At 35.9% G+C, this 27,323-nt stretch overlaps 1 protein-coding gene across 2 annotated transcripts in view; it reads left to right on the forward strand.

Moving 5' to 3' along the window:
* SLC30A7 (solute carrier family 30 member 7) overlaps positions 1–27,323 on the forward strand; it is an 88,076-nt gene that overhangs the window by 28,199 nt on the left and 32,554 nt on the right. The window contains exons 6-9 of one of the 2 annotated variants that reach the window (XM_023739997.1): positions 5,498–5,641; positions 9,621–9,671; positions 13,787–13,922; positions 22,209–27,297. In XM_023739997.1, coding sequence (XP_023595765.1) covers positions 5,498–5,641; positions 9,621–9,671; positions 13,787–13,922; positions 22,209–22,302 — 425 coding nt within the window. In that variant the 3' untranslated portion in view covers positions 22,303–27,297. Of the gene's footprint in view, positions 1–5,497; positions 5,642–9,620; positions 9,672–13,786; positions 13,923–22,208; positions 27,298–27,323 lie in introns of those variants that run through there. The other variant, XM_004385727.2, reaches the window with a different exon arrangement.

The following is a 27,323-nucleotide window of genomic DNA, read 5'->3' on the forward strand; positions in this document are numbered from 1 at the left end:
TTTCTATTACAATTATTCGCTTTTGAAAATTGATAAATAATTTTAAAAGTTAAGCTTTATATTGATTTTTAATAATGAGTACTATGTTAATAGACTCTTATGAAGGCCTTGAATTATTTCTCCTGCTTCTTCATGCCATTCCATCTCATTTCCTCCTCATGTTATCATGTTATCTTTTTTGCAGAATCTGACAAGCTAATCATGTTACCAGTTTGATGTGAATTCTTCTAGACTTCTGTAGGCTGCTTAGTATGATACCATTTGTATAAAACAAACATCAGAAAACCACAAAAGAAATCCGTTAAATTTTTTTATTGTGTGTGTGTGAAATTTGCTATACACTTTGAGATCCTTCCAGTTGGTATGTATCAGTCTCCCTTGTCTTTTTAACAGTCACATAAAAGCCCATGATATGGGTTACCATGGTTTATTTAGCTAGTCTTCTGTGGATAGACTTGTAGTTTTTCACTCTTCCACATGAAATATATCCTTGTGAACACCATACAGCATTTGTCCCATATGGTTTCATAGCATTAGCTCTTAACATTTAGTCTGTGAGCCATCTTGGGTTAATTTTTTGTATATGGTGAGGTAAGGGTCCCAGATTATTCTCTTGCATGTAGATATTTAGTTGTTCCAGCATAGTTTGCTGAAAAGATTATTTTTCCTCCGTTGAGTTATCTTGGCACCCTCATCAAAAATCAGTTACCCATAAATGTGAGGGTTTATTTATGGACTGTCAGTTGTATTCCATTCATCTGTATGTCTATCTTTGTGTAAGTACCATGCTTTCTATATTAATATCGCTTTAGAGTAGTCTTTAAAATTGGAAAGTGTGAATTATTTAACTTTCTTCTTCTTTTTCAAGATTGTTTTGGCTATTTGGGATCCCTTGCTTTCCTGTATGAATTTTGGAGTCAGCTTGTCAGTTTCTCCAAAGAAGACAGTTGGGATTTTGTTAGGGATTTCATTGAATCTGTAAATGAATTTGGGAAGTAATATTATCTTAACAGTGTTAAGTCCCTTATTAATGATCATAGGATGTCTTTCCATTTATATCTTCTTAATTTCTTTGAGCAGTATTTTATAGTTTTTAGTATTCAAGCCTTGTATTTCTTTGTTAAATTTATCCCCAGGCATTTTGTTCTTTTTGCTGTTATTATAAGTGAGATTGTTTTCTTAATTTCATTTTTGGATTGCTCATTGCTAGTGTATAGAAATACTGTTGATCTTTGTATATTAATCTTGTGTCTTGCAACATTGCTGAACTCATTTATTAGTTCTAGTAAGGTTTTTTGTGGCTTCCTTCCAAAAAAAACCTGTTGCCGTCGAGTCAATTCCGACTCATAGCAACCCTATAGCTTTCTTAGGATTTCTTATATATAAGATCATGTCACTGGCAAATAGAGATAGTTTTATTTCTTCCTAATTTCCCTGTGATTTCTTCTTTGAGTGTGTTGTTTCATTTCCACATGTCAATGAATTTCTCTAATTTTCTTCTGTTGTTGATTTCTAATTTAATTCCTTTGTCATCAGATGACATCTTTATGCTTTTAGTATTTTTCAATTTGTTGAAGTTTGTTTTATTGCCTTGCATTTGGTCTTTTCTGGAGAATGGTCTGTGTGCTCTTGTGAAAAATATGTATTCTGCTGTTTTGGGTGGAGCATTCTAACAGATGTCTGTTAGGGCTAGTTTGCTGACCTGCTGCCTAGTTTTTCTATCCATTATTGAAAATGAGATATTGAGATCTCCAACTGTTACTGTTGAGCTGCCTATGTTTGCATTCATTTCTGTCCATTTTTGCTTCATGTACTTTGGAGCTCTGTTATTCATTACATATATGTTTGTAATTGTTATATCTTCCTGACAGATTGATCTTTTTATCATGATAAGATACTCTTTTTTGTATCTTGCAACAATTTTTATCTTAAAGTCTGGTTTGTCTGATATTAGTATAGACACTCCAGCTCTCTAATGTTTATTGCTTGCACCGTATATTTTTTTCCATTTTTTTACTTTTCAATCTGTCTTCGAATTTAGAGTGTTTCTTTTGTTGTCAGAATACAGTTGGATCATATTCCCCCCCCCATTCTGTCAGTCTCTGCCTTTTGATCAGAGTGTTTAAACCATTTATGTTTAATGTAGTTACTACTGAGGTAGGATTTATGTTTGCCACTGTAATATTTGCTTTCTGTATCATCTGTCCTTTTTGTTTCTCTCTTACTCAATTTTTGCCTTTTATGTTGGATAATTTCTAGTGTACCTTTTTAATTATTTCTTTTACTATATATTTTTAAGGTTTTTTTTATGGTTGCCTTGGGCATTATGAGTAGTATCTTAACTTAAAACAATATAGTTCAGATTAATACTATCTTAAATTTATTAATATATAAAAACTTTGCACCAGTATATCCCCAGTGCTTCCCCTTCCTTTGTACTAGCGTTGTAAAAAAAATTACATTTTTATACGTTATAAACCCATCAACACAGTTTTATAATTGTTTATGCAATTGTCTTTTAAAACGGGTAGGAGAAGAAATGAGTTAAAATACAAATATGTTTATACTCTTTTCATAATACCTACGTAGTGAACTTTTTACCAGTGCTCTCTATTTTTTTGTGTATGGATGTGAGTTACCATCTAGTGTTTTTTATTTCAGCCTGACGGACTCTCTTTACTATTCTTTGCAGGGCTGGTTTTTGTTTATCTGGAAGTGTCTTAATTTCCCCTTCATTTTTAAAGGAGAGTTTAGCTAGATATGGAATTCTTGGTTGCTGGTCTTTTTCTTTCAGCACTTTGAAGATGTTGGTCTTTTTCTTTCCACACTTTGAAGATGTCATCCCAGTGTCTTTTGGCCTCCATAGTTTCTGTTGAGACGTCAGCTATTAATGTTATTGAGGTTCCTTTGTATATGATAAGGTGTTTTTCTTTTTGTGTTTGACTGTTATCAGTTTGATTATCATGTGTCTAGGTGTGGCCTGGTTTAAATTTAGTCTACTTGGAGTTTATTGTGCTGCTTGAATGTGTTGATTAATAATGTTTTACATCAAATTTGAGGGGTTTTCAGCCATAATTTCTTCAAATATTTTTTCTGCCTCTTTCTGTTCTCCTTTTGGGAATCCTGTTATGCTTATGTTGGTATGCTTGATGTTTCCACAGGTCTCTGAGGCTCTGATCATTTTTCTTCATTTTTTTTTTCTCTTTCTGTTCCTCACAGTGGATAATCTCTGTTGACTCATCTTCAAATTCACTGTTATTGCAACTTAAATCTGTTGTTAAGCCCCTCTAGTATATTTTTTATTTCAGTTACTATAGTTTTCAAGTCTAGAATTTCTGTTTGGTTCTTTTTTATAATTTGTATCCCTTATTGATATTGTTTGGTGAGTGTCTTAGTTTCACTATAGCAGAAATACCACGAGTGGGTGACTTTAGAAACAGAAATTTATTTTCTTACTGTTTAGGAGGCTAGAAGTCTGAATTCAGGTCACTGGCTGTAGGGGAACGCTTTCTGTCTCTGTCAGCTTTGGGGGAAGGGCGTTGTCTCTTTTCAGCTTCTGTTCCTTGGTTCTTGGTAGTCTTCATGTGATGTGTGTCTTCCCCTCCATCTGTGAGATACATGTCACATGATACTATTTTTCTTGTTGCGTGACTTTCATGGACTAATTAGGTACATTCCATGTTCCGTGCAGTATGTGCCCATTGAATTCTCTGCTGGCCTTTCTTTTTTTTTTTTCTTCCTTAAGTTCTTGTTTTAATTTTTAACCTGGCTTCTTAGAGTCAATATAATGTAGCAGTCAACCAATGAATAGTCAGAAAATTTTCTTAAATGCTTTGCCTGTATGTCTTCCACCCTTTGCCAAGGGGATCTGTGTGAGAAGACATGCCTTCAGACTTTAGACACTTTTACAAGATGGCCTTAGCTTTCACTTCTGACTTGTGCAGGGCCTCAGGGTCAGCTAGAGGGTGAGTGACTGCTGATTTTGCCTTTCCTAGATATTTCCTGCATGCATGCAGCCTTTTAGACCTCAGGAATGTGTTGAAGGTTTTCAGAGTTTCATATGATCTTCTAGTTCTCCAGGATTTCCTTTTGAATTCCTGTTCAGGCTCTTGTTTTCCCCAGCTGAAATCACAGCCTTGCTACAAATTTGCTGTTGTTTTGGTAATGCCCTGTCCCCTCTCTCCTTAGCTGAACTGAGCTCTGAGTCTAATGGCCACCACGCTCTGAGAATAGAGATTTTTTCAGGGAAATGCAAGTTCAGGCAAAATGTTGATTGTGCTCTGGAGATGGTGGTTTTAGAGGAGCTCCAAAAGAGATCAGATTTCTTCATTGGCTACAGTGCTGCCGACTTTTGACTACCTTGCTTCTGGGAGGGAGGGAGAATAAGAATCACTCCAAGTTAAAATGTCAGACCCCACTGTCTTAGCGAGATTCAGTAGTTTCTCTTGGGTAGATGATATTCATTCTGTGGCTTTGGCTAATTGCCCAAGTTATGAAATGGTTGATTTTTAGTTGTTTTAGAGAGAGAGCTAGTTCACCAAGGTCCATTCTGGAAGTTTATCTCCCGTGTTTATGATTTGTTGCTTATTTAATACAATACTGTGTGTGATTTATTGGTATTTAGGATTTTTGTGAAGTGTTTCTAAGTGATATTTTTGATTTGGATAGCATCCAGTCTTTGTCTGTGCTTTGGAATAGCTTCTATAAGGTGAGCCTTGCTTTTTTCCTGATGGTTTAGGAGTTTTTAGTGGTTAAGTGCTCAGCTGCTAGCCAACATTCAGGGTCCGAATCCACCTGCTGCTCTGTGGGAGAAAGATGTGGCAGTCTCCTTCTGTAAAGATTGTAGCCTTGGAAGCTCTGTGGGGCAATTCTGCTCTGTCCCATAGGGTCACTATGAATCAGAATCAGCTAGACAGCAATGAGTTTGGTTTTAGTTTATGGAGGGAGTATCCATTATTATTTTGTTTGAGTTTTTTCTAAGGATTCTACCGACTTTAATATAAGTTTACTGATCTTTGCCTTTAATAAATGTAGCAACTTCCCTGCCTCTTCTTCAGTGTGATCATATGCATACATCTTGTTTTATCTTTGTTAGTGCATGTAATAATACTTCAAAGTTTTTTTCGCCAAGATTTTTGTCTGTGTTGTTCATTGTTTTATCCTCAGTGCCTAGAGTGGTGTGTACAACACAGTATTTTCCAAATAAGTATTTTCAAATGAATGAATAAAATTATCTAATATGTCTGAATATTTCTCATCTTGTCATCTCCAGTAAGGCCCATCACTTCCTTTCATACTTAATTTCCTTCCTTACTCCATAGTAGGAACTCTGTCAGTATTGTTTAATGAATGAATAACACTTTTTATAAGTAAATGTTTATTGAGTTGAATATGGTTTTAGAGCTGATTTTTTTTTAAACTAATGTCAGTATTGTTGTAACCATTTATGTAATTATATTTTTACATACCTTCTGTTCTCATACTCTTTGTTTTCCAGGCCATGAACACAGTCATTCCCTCTTTAATGGTGCTCTAGATCAGGCATATGGCCATGGAGATCATTGCCATAGTCATGAATTGAAACATGGTGCTGCACATAGCTGTGATCATGCTCATGGACATGGGCACTTTCATTCTCATGGTGAGTACATCCTAGAGATTTTCAAAGTAGACAGCCTTCTGAATGAACATAAATTATATAGATTACTTTCCCTCATTGAAATATTCTTTAAAGGATAATGCAATCAATTTCTTTTCTAATGAATCAGTCTAAATGGTTCCCAGGACTAGTTTATCTTTAATACAGCGTGAAATTCACTCGGTGTAAGGCAGTGATTGTAGCTTTTTTTAATGAGTATATCGTAATAAAATGCCACTATTTTAAATGTGTTAGTGAATGAGGGTCATTTAGTAACTGAAAATCATGACTTTTTAAAAATATAACCAGGCCTTTTGTGTTGTATAGACTTGTAAAAATACAATGGGATTTTTAAACTTTTACATTTTTGTTGTACTAATTTGATGGTTATCACTTGATGTTTACCTCCATGTTCCCTTAGAAATCTTTATAGCATTGAGTACTGAGTTATAAAATAATTCTCAACTCAAGTAATTAATATTTATTTTAAAATTATATTTTAAATTGTTTATTCATGAAATTCCAGAGTATAGATTAATAGGCAGAAGCTGTTTATTAGGTGATACAATTTGATTAATCTTTAAATTGTTGTTAGCTGCCTTTGAGTCGGTCCCCTACTCATGGCAAGCGCATTCACAATGAGATCAGACCATTTGATTCATAGCATTTTCATTGGCTAATTTTTCACAAGTAGAACACCAGGCCTTCCTTCCTGGTCTTAGTTTATAAACAGGTAACTGAGGCACAAAAAGATAAAATTTAGTATAAAAAAAAAACAAACCAAACTTGCTGCTGTTGACTCGATTCTGACTCATAGCAACCCTGTAGGACAGAGTAGAACTGCCCCATAGGGTTTCCAAGGAGCACCTGGTGGATTCAAACTGCTGACCTTTTGGTTAGCAGCCATAGCTCTTAACTAGTATGCCACCAGGGTTTCCAAATTTAGTATAGAAACTGGTAAATAGAAATCTAAAGCCAAAATCTATGCTCTTACTTGTTAATTCTTTTTTTTTTTTTTCATTCAACAAATGTTTATTTAGGACTTACTATATGCCAGGCACTGTTCTAGGCATTTGGAATAGAGCAATGAATAAAATAAAGGCTTCTTCCCTTGTGGAGCTGACATTCTAGTAGGAAAGACAGACAGGAAACAACATATATACACAGTAGTATATTGACTCTAAAATGGCAGTAATATAAATGCACCATTGTTCTGTATGTCACTAAAGAAAGAATGTTGCAAATCAATTGCTGTCAATTATAAAATGCATCCTGATTTCATGTCTGTTAAAATGCAACTTAGAATTGATTAACCCATTACCGTTGAGTCGATTTCAACTCATAGCAACCCTACAATTGATTACAATGGGTAAATAAATTATTAGTACATGTTAAAATAACCCATTGCCATTGAATTGATGCAGACTCATAGCAGCCCCATGTGATAGAGTAGAACTGCCACATAGGGTTTTCTTGGCCGCAGTTTTTTTTTTTCCCAAGACAACATGACATTTTAATCAGCATTGTTTTTAGAAGAGTAAAGTAGAGGAATATCATAACATCATCATTGTCATCATCGTCACCATACACATCATCCTGGAAAGAGTTGTTGAGTAGGTTCCATGTGCCAGGTACTGTCTAAAGCACTAGCACATATTGTCTCATTTAGTCTTCATAACCATTTTGTGTCAGTCATATTCTTTCTTAATCTTCACAACATACTTAACAGTTTTTCAACTCTTTTACAAGCTGAATCTTTTCTTGTTAATACTTGAAATATTTTAAAGCCAGTGAGAGTCCTTAGGTGGTCCAAATGGTTTGAGTCCACCCAGAGGTGCTTCAGAAGACAGGCCTGGCAATCTGCTTCTGAAAGGTTACAGCCTTGAAAACTCTGTGGAGCAGTTCCACTCTGTAGCACATAGGCTTGCCATGAGTCAGAATCGACTTGATGGCAACTAACAACAAAAATTGTGAACCTTCTCCCTTAGCCTCCTGTCAGGTTGAATTTCTCTTGGCTGTTCAGCTGCTCTTCATAATGCACAGTTCAGAGTCCATAAACTACTGGTCACTCTCTTCTAAATGTACTCCAGTTTGCATATGCCATCTATTCTATTTATATTATCCTGCATATTCATTTTAAAGTGTGACATGCTAACAGTGGCAATAGCTATGTTGGAGGAGCTTTTTCTTTTTTTTTAATGTGCTTTAGGTGAAAGTTTACAGCTCAGACTTGTTTCTCATTCAAAAATTTATACACATATTGTTTTGTGACATTGGTTACAGTCCCCACAATGTGACAGCACTCGTCCCCTTTACCACCTGGGTTCCCTGTGTCTTTTCATCCAGTTTTTTTCCCTTCCTGCCTTTGCGTCTTGCTTTTGGGCAGGGGTTACTCATTTGGCCTCGTATATTTTGATTGAACTAAGAAGCACATTCCTCATGTATATTGTTTTATAGGCTTGTCTAATCTTTGTCTGAAAAGTGGGCTTTGGGAGTGGTTTCAGTTCTGAGTTAGCAGAGTGTCTGGGGGCTGTAGTTTCAGGGGTTCCTCCAGTCTCTGTCAGACCAGTAAATCTGGTCTTTTTTCATGAATTTGAATTTTTCTCTGCATTTTCTCCTGCTCTGTCTGGGACTGTTGTGATCCCTGTCAGAGCGGTTGGCAGTGCTTGCCAGGCACCATCTAGTTCTTCTGGGCTCAGGCTGGTGGAGACTCTGGTTCATGTGGTCCTGAAGTCCTTTGGGCTAATATTTTCCTTGTGTCTTTGGTTTTTTTCATTCTCCTTTGCCCTGGATGGGATGGTCTTACCTTTTATTCTGCCTTCAGTTTGTATAAGTCAATCCGGGACGTGAAGGTAATGTGGCCGTGATTCTATTTTGCTCATAAATAGACATTCTAGTCTCTCTGGGAAGTCCTGTGAGCTTCATATTTGTGAATATGAATAAATATTGAATGCCATAGTGTGAGTAAAGCTAGCTGTATTTAAAAAAGAAAAAGGCATAAATCTCAGAGACTTAAGCAGTAAAGTTGTTTTTCTTGCTCTTAGGTTGTTGGGATAGAGTAAGGGCTCTGTTCCTCATAACAATTCAGAAATCAAGGCTCCTTCTGTCTATAGGCTTCTCAGTCTTTAGGCCCTTGTGATCCTCCACTGTCTTCTCTGTTTTCAGCTGGGAGAGTACATAGAAGATCATGTGGGCATTCTTATGGTCCTGGAAGTGGTTTACTTCTCATATTTCTTTGTCCACAACTCAGTCACATAGTACTACCTAACTCAAGGGAGCCATGTATTTTAGCTGTATACCTGTCTTATTTATCTAGTGCTGCTATAACAGAAACACCACAAGTGGATGGCTTTAACAAAGAAAAATTTATTTTCTCACAGTCTAGGAGGCTAGAAGTCCAAATTCAGGGTGCCAGCTCTAGGGGACGGCTTTCTGTCTCTGTCATTTCTGGGAGAAGGTCCTTGTCATCAGTCTTGCCTGGTCTTTGACTCAGCAACCACATGTGACAAAGTGGAGCTCTCCATAGCGTTTTCTTGGCTGTAATCTTTATGGAAGCAAATCACCAGGTCTTTCTCTGTGGAGCTGCTGAGTGGATTTGAACCGCCAGCCTTTCAGTTAGCAGCTGATGCTTAACTGTTGCACCATTAGGGCTCCTTAAAATCAGCATAGCAAGCTATGTTATAAGGCATTTTATGAAAATTAGAGGATTTTCACAATGTTTTTAATTACTGTACTTTTTACCAGATTGCTTAATATAATAATTTCCTAAATACTCTGTACCCTTGGTGCATTTTGAAATTGCCTGTGTTTATCTCCATTAAATTGCTATATTAAATTAAAAAATCTAATTTTGTAGGTCTGATATGGCTATAGAGTCATTTATTCTTCATAATACATTTGAATGAGAAATACTCTGAATTGCAGAAATTTGAATCAGGAATTAAAGACATGTTTTAAAATAATTTAACTTAACTTTCTACAGATGGTCCCTCCTTAAAAGAAACATCAGGACCCAGCAGGCAGATTTTACAAGGTATGACAAGTAATTTGTATCTTTTTTTAGTTTTACGAACCCGGTTACATAGTTTTGAGTTGTCTGAAGTTTTCCTTTAAGAAAAATACATAGCATAGTATATATGTTTAAAATGGTAACCTTCATGCGTGGCTAATTGCTTCCATGAACAACTGCCTCCTTTGCCATGAGATCAGAAGAACTAGATGGTGCCCGCTACCATTACTGAACATTTTGATCAAAGATTATATAGAAGAATCCTGATCAAAAGAGGGAACATGTAGAACTGAATTTCAAATTCTCATGCAATCCAAATTTTCTGGAGCCATTGAGGCTAGATCAACCCCGGAAACTATTGCCTTGAGATAATCTTTAAACCTTAAACCAAAAATATCCCCTGAAGTCTTCTTAAAATGAAACAGTAGTTTAACTTAATTAGTAAAGAACGTCTGTCTTGAGCACTGTGCTCTTTTAAAGAACTATCTATATGGAATCAAACTGACAATGGCAACTTGAAAGGTTAGATAGAAAGCTTAGGAGACAGTGAGTTTATCTTAATGTAGGAGGAACAGTTTGGAAAAGGAAGGTAACAATGGTTGCACAACTTGAAGAATGTAATCAATGTTACTGAATTGTACATGTAGAAGTTATTGAATTAGTATATGTTCTGCTGTGTATATTTTCAACTACAACAACAAAAATAAATCATTAAATAAAATGTTAACCTTCATGGAGATTATTTTATTTATAGGAAGCATATCAGCAGACATTCTTTTGGTTGTCCTTTGACTGTTTTCTCAGATTTAATAAGAAGAGCAAAATATTCATAAATTATACTGCTTAAATATAAATAATACCCAAACCTATGACTATAGTAACACTTTACTAATATGTTTACCTTTATAGGATTATTCAGTAGTTTTTCCAGGTATAGTATTTGATACCTATTTATGTTCTGGAAATTTTTAGAGCTCAAAATGTAATACAAATTAAGACCTCGGTCATATCTGTAAGCATCAATTGATGATTCTGAATCGGAGTTTACATGTTATATAAAATGATATATTGCCAAGATACACATGCCACAGAAAATCAGTCTGTATCTGTGAACTATAGTAGTTTGCTTTTTGAGATGTGAACCGATCTTTGGCCCTGAGTTTCCTTTTAGACTCTATTGTCAAGGTTTCCTAATTCCTATCTCCCCATCTTCCTGCCTTTATTAACTTTTGACTTCAGTCTGACTTTCTCAGCAGCTTGTGATCCAATCTTGACTGCACCTATTTTTCTCCACTATTTTGGATATAACTCTTGCATTTTATTTTGCACTGTGAATATGTTCCTCCATACTGTGGAATTTATTTTTAAGGGGCTTAAATATATCTTCCAGTCACTAGTTTTCAATTTGCAAAATATATAGAATTGTTTTAGAATGACAGTTGTTGAAGTAGCTTGTAGTTATGCATATTCGATGTATTTATATCCATGCTATAAATTAGCCTTGATAATAAGAATTTATTTTTAGTTTTGGAAATCATCACAAGTTGGGGTAGGAGGGAAGTTAGATTTGCTTTCCTAATGATCATTTATATAGGTTATCTTTTTAGGAGTCCCTAGGTGGTACAAATGGTTAAGTACTCAACTACTAGCCAAAAGATTGGTGATTCAAACCCCCCAGAGGCGCCTCGAAAGACAAACCTGGCGATCTGCTTCTCAAAGGTCACAGCCTTGAAAACCATACGGAGTTCAGTTCCACTCTGCACACACACAGGGTTGCCATGAGTTGGAATTTACTCGATGGCAACTAACAGCCACAACATCCTTTATATATAAGCTATTGTGAAAATTAGTCTACATTTTCTGAGTATCCAACAATTTATGGTAGCTGAAGCAGCCTAGTAGATAGCTGAAGGATAGAGATAAATGCCTGGTATTAAAATTTTCCAGCAAAATGACCAGGTATAAATACACACATATGAAGAATGACAAGTTAACTGAATTTTTCAGTTATTTGCTGCATCTTAAATATGACTGGCTTCCAGCTTGCTAGGTTCTTGGGCAGTGAGATTATCGGTATTCTACCAAGTCTTCTAAAGCTTTCAACTTTTATATGAGTTAAATATACTAGTTTACGTTTCTTTATTTAGTGATTTTTTTTCTTAAAGAGTTACTAGAAAGTAAGAGGGGCTTAGTTAGTGATGCTTGCTATTAAAACCAGTTTTTAGGTTTTCAGCAAATGAGATGTAGCCAGAGACCTTCCAATATAAGGAAAATTAAGAACAAATGAATCTTTTTCCTTTCAGTGTGTAGGTTTTTTTTTTTTTTTCTTCTTCCTTTTATTCTGATTCTGCCCAAAACAGTGAAGTTTTGTAAAGTTTTAAAAGCATGTATCATGTAGGAGTTTGTACCTTAGGAACCCTCAGTCCACTTAGACATGTATATTTTTGTTTTATTTTTAAAACTTAAAAGTGATTCCAACACTTGTTGTTGTTAGTTGCCATTGAGTCGATTCAGACTCATGGTGACCCCATGTGTGTAGAGTAGGGTTTTCGAGGCTTTGTACTTTGGAAGCAGATCATCAGGCCTTACTTCTGAGGTGCCTCTGGATGGGTTTGAACCACCTACCTTTCGGTTAGTAGTCAAGTGCTTAACCTTTTGCACCACCTGGTACTTATACAGCAGTGTATGTGCTGGTGGTGCTGAGGTTGTGAATTTGAGCCTCACTTGGAGCATGTTTTCTTCCCATACTTTCTTCCAACACTTACTACGTCTATTTATTTCTTTGCTGTTTGAAATACCCTAGAGAAACTGAATGTTTTTTTTTTTCTATAAGTAAGCTTCTGATTTGGTGTTTTTGTTATAGAAAAATGTCTCTTAAGAGAGCCATTAGGTTTTTGAAGAATTGTTACAAAGGTCAAAGCTATACAAATCAAAAAGTGTATCTAGGCACTAAGGAACGAGTTATTTTTGGTATACTACTTGAAATAAAATTCCATAGGAGCAGATTGTTGTTAATAGTGTTTAAATTGATTTTAAAATTAAAATTGACTTTAATTAAAATTTAAAGTTAAATCTGCCTTTGTTAGTTTTTAGAGTTTTTAGTTTAAGTAGATCTGTTTACCTTTAGTCATCCAGTGAATAATAAAAAAAGAATAAGTATTTCTAAAGTAGATACATTTTTTTTTACTCTACCTATTTCTTTATAAATATCATAGTCGATGCTATTGAAGAATGTTCTATTTTTAGCAAGGCATGGTTGAAGTTTAAGAGACAGTGTTTGCTATACAGTAAATTTTAGCCATTAAACATCTAAATGCTGAAGAATTTATATTATCTTAGTTGAGTCTCTTTAAAAATATAAAATTTAATTCTTGACATTTTAAGTGGTTTTCCAGGCAAGTGTTATTTATTAAACGTTAATATTATTTCTAGGTTCTTGGGCAGTTAGTATATCAGTGTCCTACCAATTTAACATTTAAATATTTAAATATTGAAAGTTCAGAACGTACTTTATATACATTATAAAGCTTTCAAATCCCTGCTTTCTTTCACATTGAGTTTGAGCTTAGTATGTAACTGCAGGTAACAAAACCTTTAGGATAATTAATAAAAATATCAGGATTAGTGGAGTTACATGGTCCGTAGGAAATTCTAGTCTCAAGTGGTAATTATTTCAGTCACCAGCAGAGGGCTCTGTGTGTGCGTGTATTTGTACTTAACAAAATGTTTTCTTGACCAGTTCTTTTCGCCTCATGTAGTTTTCTTCCTGTGACAAATGATTAACTCTTGAACTCTTTTAACCAGATGTGAAATGTGAATATGCACAAGCAATTTTAAAATCGATTAATTTCTCTATTTCTTCATGTACATTATAACAAAATATTAAAGCTCATTAAGAGCAAGTATAATTTACAAGTCAGATATTTTAACCCCTGCTGACTTGAAAAAGGAAAGATTATTTCAATTGATAAAGGTACTGTTGTATTGTCACTGTACAGTGAATCTACGTTCTTACTAATTTTGAAATTGGTATTTCGGTTTTTGTTATACATAAAATTAAGAATATAGTTCTAGGAAATATTTATATTTTAAATTGATTGGAAGATATTATTTTGATTCTGATTATGCTTTATTTCTAGGTGTATTTTTACACATTCTGGCAGATACACTCGGGAGTATTGGTGTAATTGCATCTGCCATCCTGATGCAAAATTTTGGTCTGATGATAGCAGATCCTATCTGTTCAATTCTCATAGCCATGCTAATAGTTGTAAGGTAAGTGTTAAGGTGTTATTTTCAAGTCTTAAAATTAGAGATAGGTGACAAATATGCTACTTCAGTTACAGGTCTAAAATACAAATTACTATGTTGGTTTTCTTTTGACCTTCAGCAAATTTCTATGTAGATTATTTCTTTTTTCATTTCTTATTTTTTCTCTTCTTTGGTTACCATTTATTTCTTGCCTACAATTTGATGTGTCTTTTTGGTATTTAACAATTAAATTTTTTGGTTTGCGACGCGATCCCAATCAGTAGTAATCTTCTTGAATTCAACACTATATTTGTAGAGTAAAATATTGGAAATATAAAATGATCAGCTATAGTGAGAATCTTATTCCTGTGGCACCTATATCATGCACTACCAAATGCAAAAAAATATTCAGCTTATTTTGCTAGAACTGTTTTTACTTTGTAAAATAACATTATCATTGCAGAAGTCTTGTAAAAATGCTCCCCAAAGTATATTTATGTGTTTCCTCATCTAGGTTATAAAATTCTTGAGGAAGGATCTGTCTCTTAGCTCTTTATCTCTCTAGTACCTACCATAGTGCCAGTGTGTATATAAAGGTGTAGGTCTATGTGTGCGTATACGTGTGCGTGTGTCTGATTTCTTAAATGTTTGCTGAGTTTGTTATGGTTAGTATTTCAAGCTTATCTCACTCTGTGATACGTTTTATTGTTCATGTAATTTATCAGAATGATAATATGTACTTTTATTTAACAGTCTTCAATTATTTAAAAATATGAATTTTATTGGACTGTTTTTATTTACCCATATGATTTTATTGTCAGTAGAACTATTTTTGTAATAATAACAAAGACCTACTAGAGGGCAGACTATAATGATTTTTATACCTTGTAGTTGAATAGCATAAACTTGTTTAATAGATTGCATTGAAATTATAATCTGTTAAAATTAGTCATAACTGCAGAATTTTAAGATTTTGCCTAAAAAATAGGAAGCAGATTAATCCTGGCTACTTTTATTTCTTACTCGGAAGGAATGCTGTAACAGCCTCCAGATTGGCCTCTCAGTCTCCCTTGGAACTCTTCTCTATACCATGGCCAAAGTAATCTTTCTTTAATAAGCATTTTCTATTACATTTAAAAATTATCTTGTATTTTAAATTCTTCAGTGGCTCTTTCTTATCCTCAGGACCCCTTTAAAAGGTCTTCGTGATGTTACCCCAGACACCTCTTCAGTCTCTCTCTCACTAGTTCTTTGCTCTCCAGGCATAATAAATTACTTTCAGTTCCCTAAACATGTGATAAGCTTTCTGGATTCTGGGCTTTGCTCGTATTTCCTCTGCCCAAAACTCTCTAACTTAAACTACCTACCCTTCTCTCTCCTCTCCCTCCCCAACTACACACACACACACACTCTCTCTTTCTCTCTCTCTCACCCTCTCTCACCCTCTCTCACCCTCTCTCACCCTCTCTCACCCTCTCTCACCCTCTCTCACCCTCTCTCACCCTTCAGATCAGATTTCATTTTTAATGGCACTTCCTTCAGGAAGCATTTTCTGAATCTTCACCTCCCAGTCTGGGTTAAGTATACCTATAAGCCTTCTGCCACCTCTTCCATGGGAGTTGTTTACTATATTGAAATAGCCTGTCTTACTGTCTCTCTCAAGCTCCATGAAGGCAGACTGCACACACACGGGGGTTTGTGGTGGGGAAGAGTAGGAGAGAGAGTGAGAGAACTTTTTAACTAAAATATAGCACACATTAAAAAAAATTGCACAAACCATATCCAACAAATATTTATTAAGTCTGCTCTCTGGCCAGGGGGATGAAAAAGACAAGGTCCCTGCTATTTTGATTTTACATTATAGTAGGGGAGAGAGATAACAAATTAATAAATAACCCACTCAAATATCAAGTAGTTATTTGTATTGTACAGAGAGTTAGGATAATGTGACCATGAGTGAGTTGACACTTTGAGTGGTAAGGAAAGACTCCTGAAGAGTGCATTAAAGCAGAGATTTGTATGTCACAAAAGAGCCTTCCAGAGGAGGAGCATGTAGTCTAGGGAACAGCTTGTATGAAAGCCCTGTAGTGAAAACACTCTTGCTACTGAAAGGAGGTCAGTATGGTTGAAGCGTAGGGAGTAAGGGGAGAGTGGTTTGAGATAAGGAGTTCTGGTGGCACAGTGGTTGAAGAGCTCAGCTACTAACCAGAAGGTCAGCTGTTGGAACCCACCAGCCACTCCACGAGAGAAAGGTGTGGCAGTCTGCTTCTGTAAGGATTTACAGCCTTCGAAAACCTATGGGGCAGTTCTGTTCTGTCCTTACAGGGCCACTATGAGTCGGAATTGACTCAATAGCGATGGGTTTGTTTGTTTTTTGGGGTGGTTTGAGATGAAGGTGGACAGATAGGCCAGGGAAAATTAGCCAGGGTTAGGAGTTTGGCTTTTATTCCAAATGCAGTGGGAAACCATAGTGGAATGGTATTCTTTGATTTATATATTTTTAAATCATTTTGGCTGCTTTGTGGGTAATGTATTGTAAGGGGACATGAGTACAAACAAGCAGACCAGCTAAAATGCTATTGCAGTGAGCCAAGTGAGAGGTGATGGTGGCTTAAGGTACTAATCCTGGAGATGGAAAGACACAGATAAAGTTAAAAAATGCTTTGGGGGTAAGACTGACAAGATTTGCTTCTGTATGAACATACGGGTCAGGGGTGAATGAAAGGTAAATCAAGGGTAACTCCTAGGGTTCTTACTAGAGCAGCTGATTGAAGGTGTCATTACTGAAAAAGTAATGCCTTTGTTTTTGTTTTTTGATCTTATGTTTGTCTTTGAGGGGACTGCAGATTAGAAGTTCTGTTTTGGTTGCTGTTAAGTTTGAGATCACTCATTAGACGTTTATATGGAAAATTCAAATAGGCAGTGAGTATGTTGTTGTTAGGTGCCATCAAGTCATTTCCAACTCATAGCGACCCCGTGTATATAACAGAACGAAGCGTTGCCTGATTCTGTGCCATCCTCACAGTAGTAGGTATGTTTGAGCCCATTGTTGCAGCCACTGTGTCAGTTCATCTTGTTGAGGGTCTTCTTTTTTGCTCACCCTCTTCTTTACCAAGCATGATGTCTTTCTCCAGGGATTGGTACCACCTGAAAACGTGTCCAAATGGGTCTCTTCTAAGTGGCGTTCTGGCTGTACTTCTTCTGAGACATATTTGTTTGTTCTTCTGGCAGTCCGTGGTATATTCAGTATTCTTTGTCAGCACCTTCTTTGGTCTTTCTATATCTTCCTGTATCTTCTGTATACAAATATGGAGTTCTTGAGAGCAGTCAGCTGAGTATAAAGGATTGGAAAATAGTCTACATATGGACTAGAATGGCATTTATCTGGCATGAATGCCACCATTCCCACTCCTTCCGTTCTCCTGGAAGACATCCTTTGGTATTCTTTCCTGCTAAACCCAGTTTAGCTTTAGGGCTCCTTTCTACACAGTGCTTCAGACAGCCAGTCAATCAACCAATCAAGATAAAACCTATTTGTCATCCTTTTCTAGGTCCTACTGACCTACTTATAAAACTTTTCCTCAGTTGTTGTTGTTAGCTGCCATCGGGTGTGCTCCTGACTCATAGTGACCCCATGCGCAACGAGCTTGGACCGTTGTGGTTTATAGGGTTTTCATTGACTAATTTTGGTTTATGTAAATATATAGTGCATATAATTTGATTCCTTTTCATTATTATTAAGCCTTACCACTTTCTTTATTTGCTTTTTTCTTTTTTTCTGATAACAAAAGTAATCCTTGATTATAAAATATTCAAACATTACTGAAATGTATAATTTATCTTTTGACAAGTTCTCATAATCTTACCCCTTGGACATAACCAGAAAACTTTAATGTGTCTTAAATTCATTCAGCAGCTGCTTGAGTGCCTGCTCTGTGCCAGGAAAACAATGGAGACAAATACCCTACCCTCATGGCACTTACATTTTAATGGGAGAGACAGTCAATAAAGCAAATGAACATACAGATAGAATATCAGATGGTGATAAATGCTCTGAAGTAGGGCATGGGAATGGTATTTTAGAAGAGCTTAGAAAGGCCTCTGGATAAGGTGACATTTGAGCAGAGAGCTGAATGTTCAGAGGAAGAGCATTCCAGGTAGAGGGGATGTCAAGTGTAAACACTGAGGTGGGAGCATGCCTGACAGGGTTGAGGGACAGCAAGAAGGGCAGTGTAGATGGAGTGCAGTGAGAAGGGCAGAGAGTGGTAGATATGTGTATCTCAAGTTCAGGAGAGAAGTTGGGGTGGAAGATATAAATTTGGCTGTCATCAGCATAGGTATAGTATTTAAAACCATGAGATTGGAGGAGTTCATAGAGAGAATGAGCATAGACAGAGAGGAGAAGAGGTCTGAGGAATGAGCCCTGGTGGAGGGGAGGAAAAGGAGGTAGCTCTGGCAAAGGAGAATCAAGTGGAAAGGCCAGTAATGTGAGAGGAAAGACTCAGGCATGCACTGTTTTAGAAGCCATGTGAAGAAAGTGTTTCAAAAAAGGAGTAATCAACCCTGTTAAATGCATCTGGGACTGATAATTGGTTATTTAGACGAAAGTGGTTTCAGAAGAGCAAGGAGAAGGAAAGCCTGATCAGAGTAGCCTCAAGAGAGAAGGAAGGGGGAGGAAATGGAGATCACAAGTAGAGTCAACCCTTTCAAGGAGAGCAATGTGATTGCCTGGCTGCACTGAGAGCCCACTTTGAGGTTTGTGGTCATGAATTTAAAGTGAAAACAGCCAGCATGGTTATGTTGTTGTTTTTTTTTTCCCCCACATGTTACATAGCTGCTTGGTAAAAGGTATGGAATAGGCAGAGTTGAATTTAACAGGTTTGGGGTTTTGTCAGGTGAGGACTGATAGAGTGAGAAAAGGGCAAGACAGGGATTATAGTTGTAGGAAATGAAGATTTAAGGTAGTGATAGAAGCTCAAAAAAAAAAAAGTGAATAGGTTAATAGACTGAAGGTTCTGTTTGAGGACAATGAGTGTTAGTGTCAGTGTTAGGAGAAATAGGAAGGTTTCAGATTGTGAGATGCTTGAAATTGAGATCTTAAGGCCCAAGGTATGATCATAGGAGTTGGTATATGACGTGAGATGGAAGATAAGATCATATGAAGGCCAGATGTTGGATGGGTTGTCCACATGAATATTTAAATCAAGGGGAATGAAAGGAGTAGAGGTGGACAGATAATAAGCCAGTTGCTAAACTCTTCAGTGACTGAAGGGAGCTATCAAGATTTTTAACATTGGCCACTAGTGTAGGTAGAGGATGGAATCCTCTGCTGGCATGGGCCTTAGAGGAGCCCTGGTGGCACAGTGCTAAACAGCTTGGCTGCTAACCAAAAGGTTGGCAGTTTGAATCCACCAGCTGCTCCTTGGAAACCCTATGGGGCAGTTCTACTCTGTCCTGTAGGGTTGCTATGAGTCGGAACCCACTCGACAGCAATGGGTTTGGGTGTTTTTTTTTTTTTTTTTTTTGGTTTAGGAGAAACAGTGATCTGGAAGTAGTAGTGATAAACAAGGACATTTACCTTACCGCAAGCCCTAGTAATACTTAGAGTTCTTATGTGCTGTTGAGTCGATTCTGACTCGTAGAGACTCTATATGACAGAGTAGACTGGCTCTGTAAGGTTTCCTAGGCTGTAATTCTTTATCGGAGCAGGTGGCCCGGTCTTTTCTCCCATGGAGCCACTGGCAGGTTAGCAGCCTAGCTCTTAACCGGAGAGCCAGCAGTGCCTCTTGTACTTAGAGTGTCAGAGAGAACATAGCATTGCTTAACAGCTTGTAGGGAAAACACTGTCCTCAGGTGGTAGCCAATTTTGGGGTAAGCAAGAACTTGCTATGAATGTTTAGAAAAGAAGCTGAGGATTTAATGAAAATTACATAAAGTAGTTTTTTCTTTTCTTTTTAGTTATGGAAATAACTATGTATACAAAGAAACTTGGTCAAATATAAAAAAGAATTAAAAAGTTACCCATAGTTCTACTGGCCAGGAGAACCATGTTAATATTTTTGTGGATTTTTCCTTTGGCTTTTTTCTTTCACTTTGAGCCTCTTTTGTTTTTCTCTTAGTCATTTTGTTTGTATTCTGTACATAAAATTACATTCTGACTTAATTTTTTTCCTTTTTTCTGATTATAAAAGTAATGCAGGATCATTATAGAAAATTTGGAAAATGCTGAAAAGTATAAAGAAATAAAGAAAAATCAGTTTGCATCACAACACCCAGAGGTCACTTTACGATTGTTAACAGTATTTCTTGATGTTAAGTTTTAGTCTTTTTTACTATTTTTTTTTATGACGTTTAGTTTCTAGTATATGTACCAGCTATTAAGCGGGGTCAGTACCAGTGCACTCACAGGTTCTGGATGGAAGAGAATCATTATTTGAAGTCATTAAAGTTTTGGGATGAATTATTAGGTAACAAAGGCTTAAATTCAGTGATAATAAATGACAAGGTACAGAGCAGCGTATAAGAATTACTCTTGTAAAAAGGGTGTTTCTAAATTATATATTTCTCTTTACATGTATGGGGGAAGTACAGTATATATATCCCAGAATGTTAATTGGTTTCCTCTGAGTGGTGTGATGTTTAAATTGTGCTGCTTTTCTAATTTTTTAAGGTAAACCAACATTCCTGACTTAACGCCTTAAAAAAGCAGACAATTTTGTGGAGTCCCTGGGCTGTGCAAATGGTTAAGTACTCAGTTACTAGCCAAAAGGTTGGCAGTTCGAACCTGCCCAGATGCACCTCAGAAGACAGGCCTGACAATCTGCTTCTGAAAAGTCACAGCCTTGAAAACCCTACAGAGCACAGTTCTCTGACACATGGGGTAGCTATGAGTTGGAATTGACTCGACGGCCACTAAAAACAACAATAATATGGGAATCTGAAACCGTATCCAAAAAGCAGACAGTTTATTAAAAGGAGGACAATTAAAAAAAAAAAAAAAAAAAGTAGCCCCAGAGTACAAAGTAAAGAAATCCCATTTTCTGTTAAGAAAGCAAACTTAATTTACTTAAATGTTTACATGATGTTGAAATACTTGCAAGAGATCACTCTGAGATGTTTATCAGGTTGGTTAAGAGTTTGCCTAATTAGCTAAGGCTGATTTTAAGAAATAGATAAAAACTCTTAAAGAATCAACAAAATAGAGTATAATGAACTGATTTTCTTACCCTTAATGCATATGTATATTTATAGTTCACCGAGAGCTAGATAAATAATGGCACTCTTTATATATTCTCTAGTTCTAAATGTTGCTCTGTTTAGAATGTGCCATGGAAATAAATATACAACTTTCCCTTCTAGACTACCCAATGTTCATTCTTACTTCCAGAGTGAAAGTGATTTCTTAGAAAAAAAGCAGTTTTTCTCTCAACATTTTCTAACATAGTTAGTCAAAGGGTGATACAAATTTCAAGGTAAAGCTGCGTTGTACTGTGATGAATTTTGTTTCCCAATGAAAAGCAGGAGTATAATAGTGAGAGTGTAGTTTCTTATTTTTTGAAAATACACTTTCTATTAGGGATTTCAGAATAGTTTTACTCTTTTTTTCCCCATTAGTGAAGTGAATTGGAATGGAAAGTGAATTCATAGCTTAGAATACAGAAATAAGAACGACTAGTTGTAGCTTTGAATCTCACTGCAATTTAAAAGCAGTAGCATTTGCATAGCTCTGTAGCTCGATTTTTGATTCATTTAAATAAAAATGGTATCTCTGCATGATGGAGAATACAAAATATAATCAGGATGCAGAAATAAGCTCTGTTACTGTTGGGATTTTTTTTTTTTTTTTTAATATCAGTTTTCTGCAGTTTTCACCAGGTATGATCTTATGGTTGTTTGTACCTTTTTACAATAATGATTTGTATATACATAAGAAGATTTTTAATTAAAACAAAATGTCTGTGTTAGGTGCAAAAGATTTTTAAATAAAATTTATTTCTTGTCATATTGAAGAAAAACTGCCTCAACTGTTAGAGACAAGCAGTGGTACAACCTTTAGAAATGACAGATAATGGCCATAAATAGAGGTGCAAAGTGTAAAAAATATGCACTAATTAAAAGAAATGATAAACTTGAAATTCTTAATCACAGATTATTGTCACTGTTAATGAGTACAGGATTTCGACCAGAGACTGATTTTGACAAAACTTTATACTAAGTATCAAGTAAGCATTTTTAGTATGTAGGAAGCTAACCAAATCTTCAAACACTCATATGTATGAGAAGTTATGGAGTTTTTTTTTTTTGTTTCAGAAACGGTTTTGGGCGTTGCCTAACAATTTCCTTTGTGGTTTACCTTTCAAGTGAAGTTATAATTTATGAGCTATACTTTTGGGGACTAAGATAAAGGTAAATAGTTTCCCAAGATTTTTATTTGCTGCTTGTATATGTATCTATATTATAAAATTTTTAACAGATGAGAACATTTCATAAAAATTATAATTCTTAATCATATATAAAATAAACCATCATAGAGTGAGCATGATTAATTGAACAGCCTTTCTCAGCTGGAATTCCTGGAGAGAATTAAGCTGATTTATCTAAGGCATCCAGTGTATCTAATTGTTGTCTCCTCACGTATGCATCTAGAAAGGAACTGGTCATGTACTTACTGTCTTTGAGAAAATTGAGAAATAGTCATTCAAATAGTTCTGTGTTCTATGGTTCAGACAAAGAACCCTGGGTAAAAAAAGGCTGGCAGAGGGTCTTAGAAAAAACAGAACAAGTGCACTTAGGCTGAAAGGAATTTTGCACTGACAACCAAATAACACAGGAATGTCATTTAAAAAGCATTTAGTAGTTTTTGTTGAACGGTCTGCTTGTCCTTGACATTTTCTTAGGTTCCGAGGATACAGTGTCAGGCACTAATTCAATTCTCACAACCACCAGTAAACGCTTACGAATATATTGAGCAAAATCTCCGCTCATTATCCTCCCACCTCCATCATCGATACACACACACACACACTTCATAAACGTTCCTTAATTGTCAAAGCCTCCAAAGAGTTGTAGCTTCTAGTTTCAGGAATTGGCAATTTCCAGGACGGGGCTTCTCTGGCCAGTGAAAAGGGAGTATATTTTTTGATCTCTAAGATTACAGTCTGGAGGGAGTTGTGTTTTCCATGTTCTTATTTGAAACTCCTTGCATTTTTCCATTAAAAAATTGTACTTGTTCACTTACTATAGTTTAATATATTAGCACTACACTTGGAATAGAACCTAACCACTTTTTATATTGTTTCCTGTGGGAAAATAGTGGTTTTCAAATTATTGTTGTTAGGTGTCATCGAGTCTGTTTTGACTCATAGCAGCCCCCCGTGACAGTAGTACTGCCCCATGGGTTTTCTTGGCTATAATCTTTACGGAAGCAGATTGCCAAGTCTTTCTCTCTCAGAGGTGTTGGGCGGGTTCAGACCACCAGCCTTTACGTTAGAGCCGAGCGCTTAACCGTTTGTGTTTTTAAATAGCAACTTAAAAATACCTTAAAACAGCCAATTTGTAAGTTAGGAACCACCTGTATTTTACTTAGGTAATCATCGCCTAAGCCATCTGTCAGCATTTCTGTTGGTGATTATGGTAGCTCAGTCTCTTTCTTTAGGTGTCCACAGCTTCCATGGTGCAGCAGTAGGGGTGCCCTTTGTTGCACTCCTTAACTTCCAGAACATTCAGATTTTCATGAGTCATTGGAGTTTTAAAAAATGAGTTAACCCTTTTAAGCACTTTACTTCCAAGCAAAAATTGTTTCAGGTACATAGTAAAGCTTTTACTTTTTTCTTCTAATCATACTCTAACTAGAAATTATAGAAGCGAAGACCCTTAGTGAGATGGATTGACACAGTGGCTGCAATAGTGGGCTCAAACACAGCAGTGATTGTGAGGATGGTGCAGGACCGGGCAGTGTTCCGTTCTGTTGTATGTAGGGTTGCTATGAGTCAGAACCGACTTTATGGCACCTAACAACAACAGCATCTTTAGAAAATGACTCATGGATGATATCTCCAGTTAAAGTATTTATTTGTAACTGAGAGAAGCACCGTAACACAAATCTAAAATGATTGTGTGGAAGCAAGCTGAACAGAGCCTTCTGAGATACCATCTTCCAGTCTGGGTAATTCAGTGCTCCTTTGTTGAAATTCATTTGTTTCCTTTTTAAACAGCAAAAACACAGCACACTGTATTTTTTCCTCCAAGCTAAAGATAAAAACTCTACCAAAACTCAAGAAGAGCTGCTTATTGTATTCAAATAAGAGAAACAGGAGCATAGCTTTAGCAAGAGCATGATATTTCTGTTTTTAGTCTAACCCTACCAGTTTTGTTGCTGGTGTATTTAAATTATAGCTCCTCCAAGGAAATACATATTTTGTCATTGACTTTGTTGAAGTAGAAAAGCTAAAATGAAAGAAGAAATTCAAAATGAGCGTATTATTCCTTTACCTCCCCCCCAAAAAATTTTAGAACTATTATTTCCAATAAGGAACTGTTTAATTTTGCTGTTTTGTGGTTTATGATTTATGTTTCTATTATAAAGGAGGAAAGTAAGAAATAAATTAATGGTGTAATATAACCAGACTTATATTTGTCAGTAGTAATTTAAGGTGTAATGATGGTATATATTAAGTACATTTCTTAGATTAAAAATCAAAACATCTCCCTTCTTCCTTCTGCTTATGCCTTACCATTCTGTAGTATGGACTTGGTTTGTAGAGCGTTTGTTTCTGAATTAAGGAAGCTTACTGGGAGTGTGGTTCAGTGTGCCAGAGAAGTGGAATACAGGGTTCATCAGGTAGTGTGAGAGATGGACCTGTACACAAGTATAAACAGTACAGAGCTATACTAGAAAAACGAACAAGGCAAATACAAGCATAAATGGTAGTCTGATCAAGGGACCCCTGTCCTGTAACTGTTGGTATATCATCATTGCTTGCAGAATAAATATGTTATGATTATAGTTCTCAGAGTCCTCTGTTACCTGCCTCCAGCCTACCTTTCAGACCATATTTTCCACAGCAGTCACTATTTCGTATTACCCTTTGTTTTAACTCTGTCACTTGTTATTTCTAGAGAATATTCTATGTTTTGCTGCATCTATACCTTTGCTCATAGTTTTCTTACCTGGAATGCCTTTCTTCCTCATCTTTTTCCCATGACAATCCTAACAATCCTTTAAAGCTCAACTCTAATGCAGATTCTTCCATGAATATTTTTCTTCTGTTTCTAAAGTATTTGTGTATAACTCTGAATTTATCAAGTTTTTTTTAATGATGGCACTGTATATAGTAGCGTATCTCTGTATACACATCCATACCAGTGCATGAGCATAGGACTGTTTTATTCATCTTTGTATCATTATGCCTTGTGCTAAGTAATATTTGTTGAATTCTGGTTATCTAGATTGGGAATCAGGAGGCTTGGGTTATAGTTCTGGCACTGTGACATTCAATTTTCTGGACCTCTGTTTCCTCAAATGTGGGTTTTGGGGCTCCCTTCTAACTTTCATGATTGTATGATTAACAACTTCTTTATGGAGTGTTTACATGTAATCCCTTTCACATGTTAAAAGCCAAAGCTAACAATAGGAAGGAGGAGTTCACAGAGTATAGTCTCCTTCAAGGATGTGCAGTTAGTGAGCTATCAGGATCTGAATGCAAAAAAGTACTAGAAAGTAGAAACTAATTAGATATTACAGATTTTAATAGGGACAACCAGGAGCCATTTAAGTTGTGAACTGCTAGAATGTAAGAATGTCATCTTTTCTTTGCCCTATAACCTAGATTAAGCACTTAGATATTTTCAGATCATAGTGAAAAATGAAAGTCAGAGATTACATCTGCTTAAAGTGTTGATATAGAATATTTTCCTGAGAAATTATTCAAACTGTCTCTGTGTAAAATGGAGGAAGAGGAGTCATCTAGTAGGGGTGCATGTAGATTAGTATATTAATGCTTGTGTAGCTCTTCATTTCTGCTTAGCATTTTACATGTTCTTGGAATTGGTTAGCCTTCCCAGTTTTGCTGGGGAAAATTAATCAATGTTAAGTAAATAAAAACCTGCCAGTATGGCCTACAAAACATACTATATACCCATGTAAGAAGCTGCTTGATTGCAAATTTATGCTGTAATTCAGAACATCCAATGCTGTGATTTTCTATTTATGGCTCATACTGGAAACTTTAAATTACTTGTGTTTAATATGTTTTAACCAAAACCTTCAAACTGCAAATATAGCTCATTTGATTTATGGGAATACTGTCTAACCTAATCGGCAGAGCTAGTCTTCATCATCAACCCAATCAGTCAAATCATTTCCATCTTTTTTTTTGGTCAGAAAAAATGGTACTATAATTTTCAATTAAATAAATGTATTTATCCCCATGACAATCATCTTACTTCTGACTGCATCAAAACCTAGGTTCCTCACGTAGTACTTTGAAAAAGCATGCGTTTTAGCACCTTTTTAGTAGTGACATCCAATCCTGATAGAAATCGATACTAACTTCTTGGTAACCAAAGCCAGTTTTTTCCTTTTTTTTTTTTAAATAAAAGGGTTTCCAAATTAAAATAGTGCTTAAAGCATAGACATGAATAATATGGCCACTCTTATGCCAAATCACTGCACATACCCATTGTAACTCCACCTTCTGCAATAAAAGTGTTCAGAGTTTTGAAAATCTCTCCACAAGGTTTTACATGCCATAGTCATACTCATCATGACATTTTTGTTTGTTTTGTAGCTGTAATAGCAGATGCAAATAATTTACTAGAAATGATTGGAAACATCTTTGGATTCATCAATATGTAATGGATGTATTTTATCTGTATAAATACAGATTTTTGCCACAATCTTCTGAGCTATGTTCTTTGCCATTTCATGCATTTTGTGAAGTAGAGTGGTGTCTGAATTGAGGATTGAATGAGTTGCAGTGATAGCCTTGACATCTAACTTTTTTTTTTTTTTACAGTCACCTATATACTACATTCTTACTATCACCTGTACACTACAGGTTTGGTTTGGGTTTTATACACTACATGTTATCACTGTCAAATATGATTGTCTAACTATAATGGTGAGCAACAGTACTTTATATGACGTTTCTAAAGCCAACTTTGATGACAATATTTAAGCTGTTTACTTTTTCGTAACTAATACTCCAGCTTTCCTCCTTAACCCGTTGCCATAGAGTTGATTCCAACTCATAGCGATCCTACAGGACAGAGTAGGACTGCCACATAGGGTTTCAAAGGAGCATCTGATAGATTTGAACTACCAACCTTTTGATTAGCAGCCAAGCTCTTAACCACTGAACCACCAGGGCTCCTTCCTCCTTAAAAGCATTAATAACTATTTTAAGGGCTGTGTATTTTATGAAA

This window comes from Trichechus manatus, unplaced genomic scaffold (assembly GCF_000243295.1).
Source record: "Trichechus manatus latirostris isolate Lorelei unplaced genomic scaffold, TriManLat1.0 scaffold00144, whole genome shotgun sequence".
Classification (NCBI taxonomy): domain Eukaryota; kingdom Metazoa; phylum Chordata; class Mammalia; order Sirenia; family Trichechidae; genus Trichechus; species Trichechus manatus.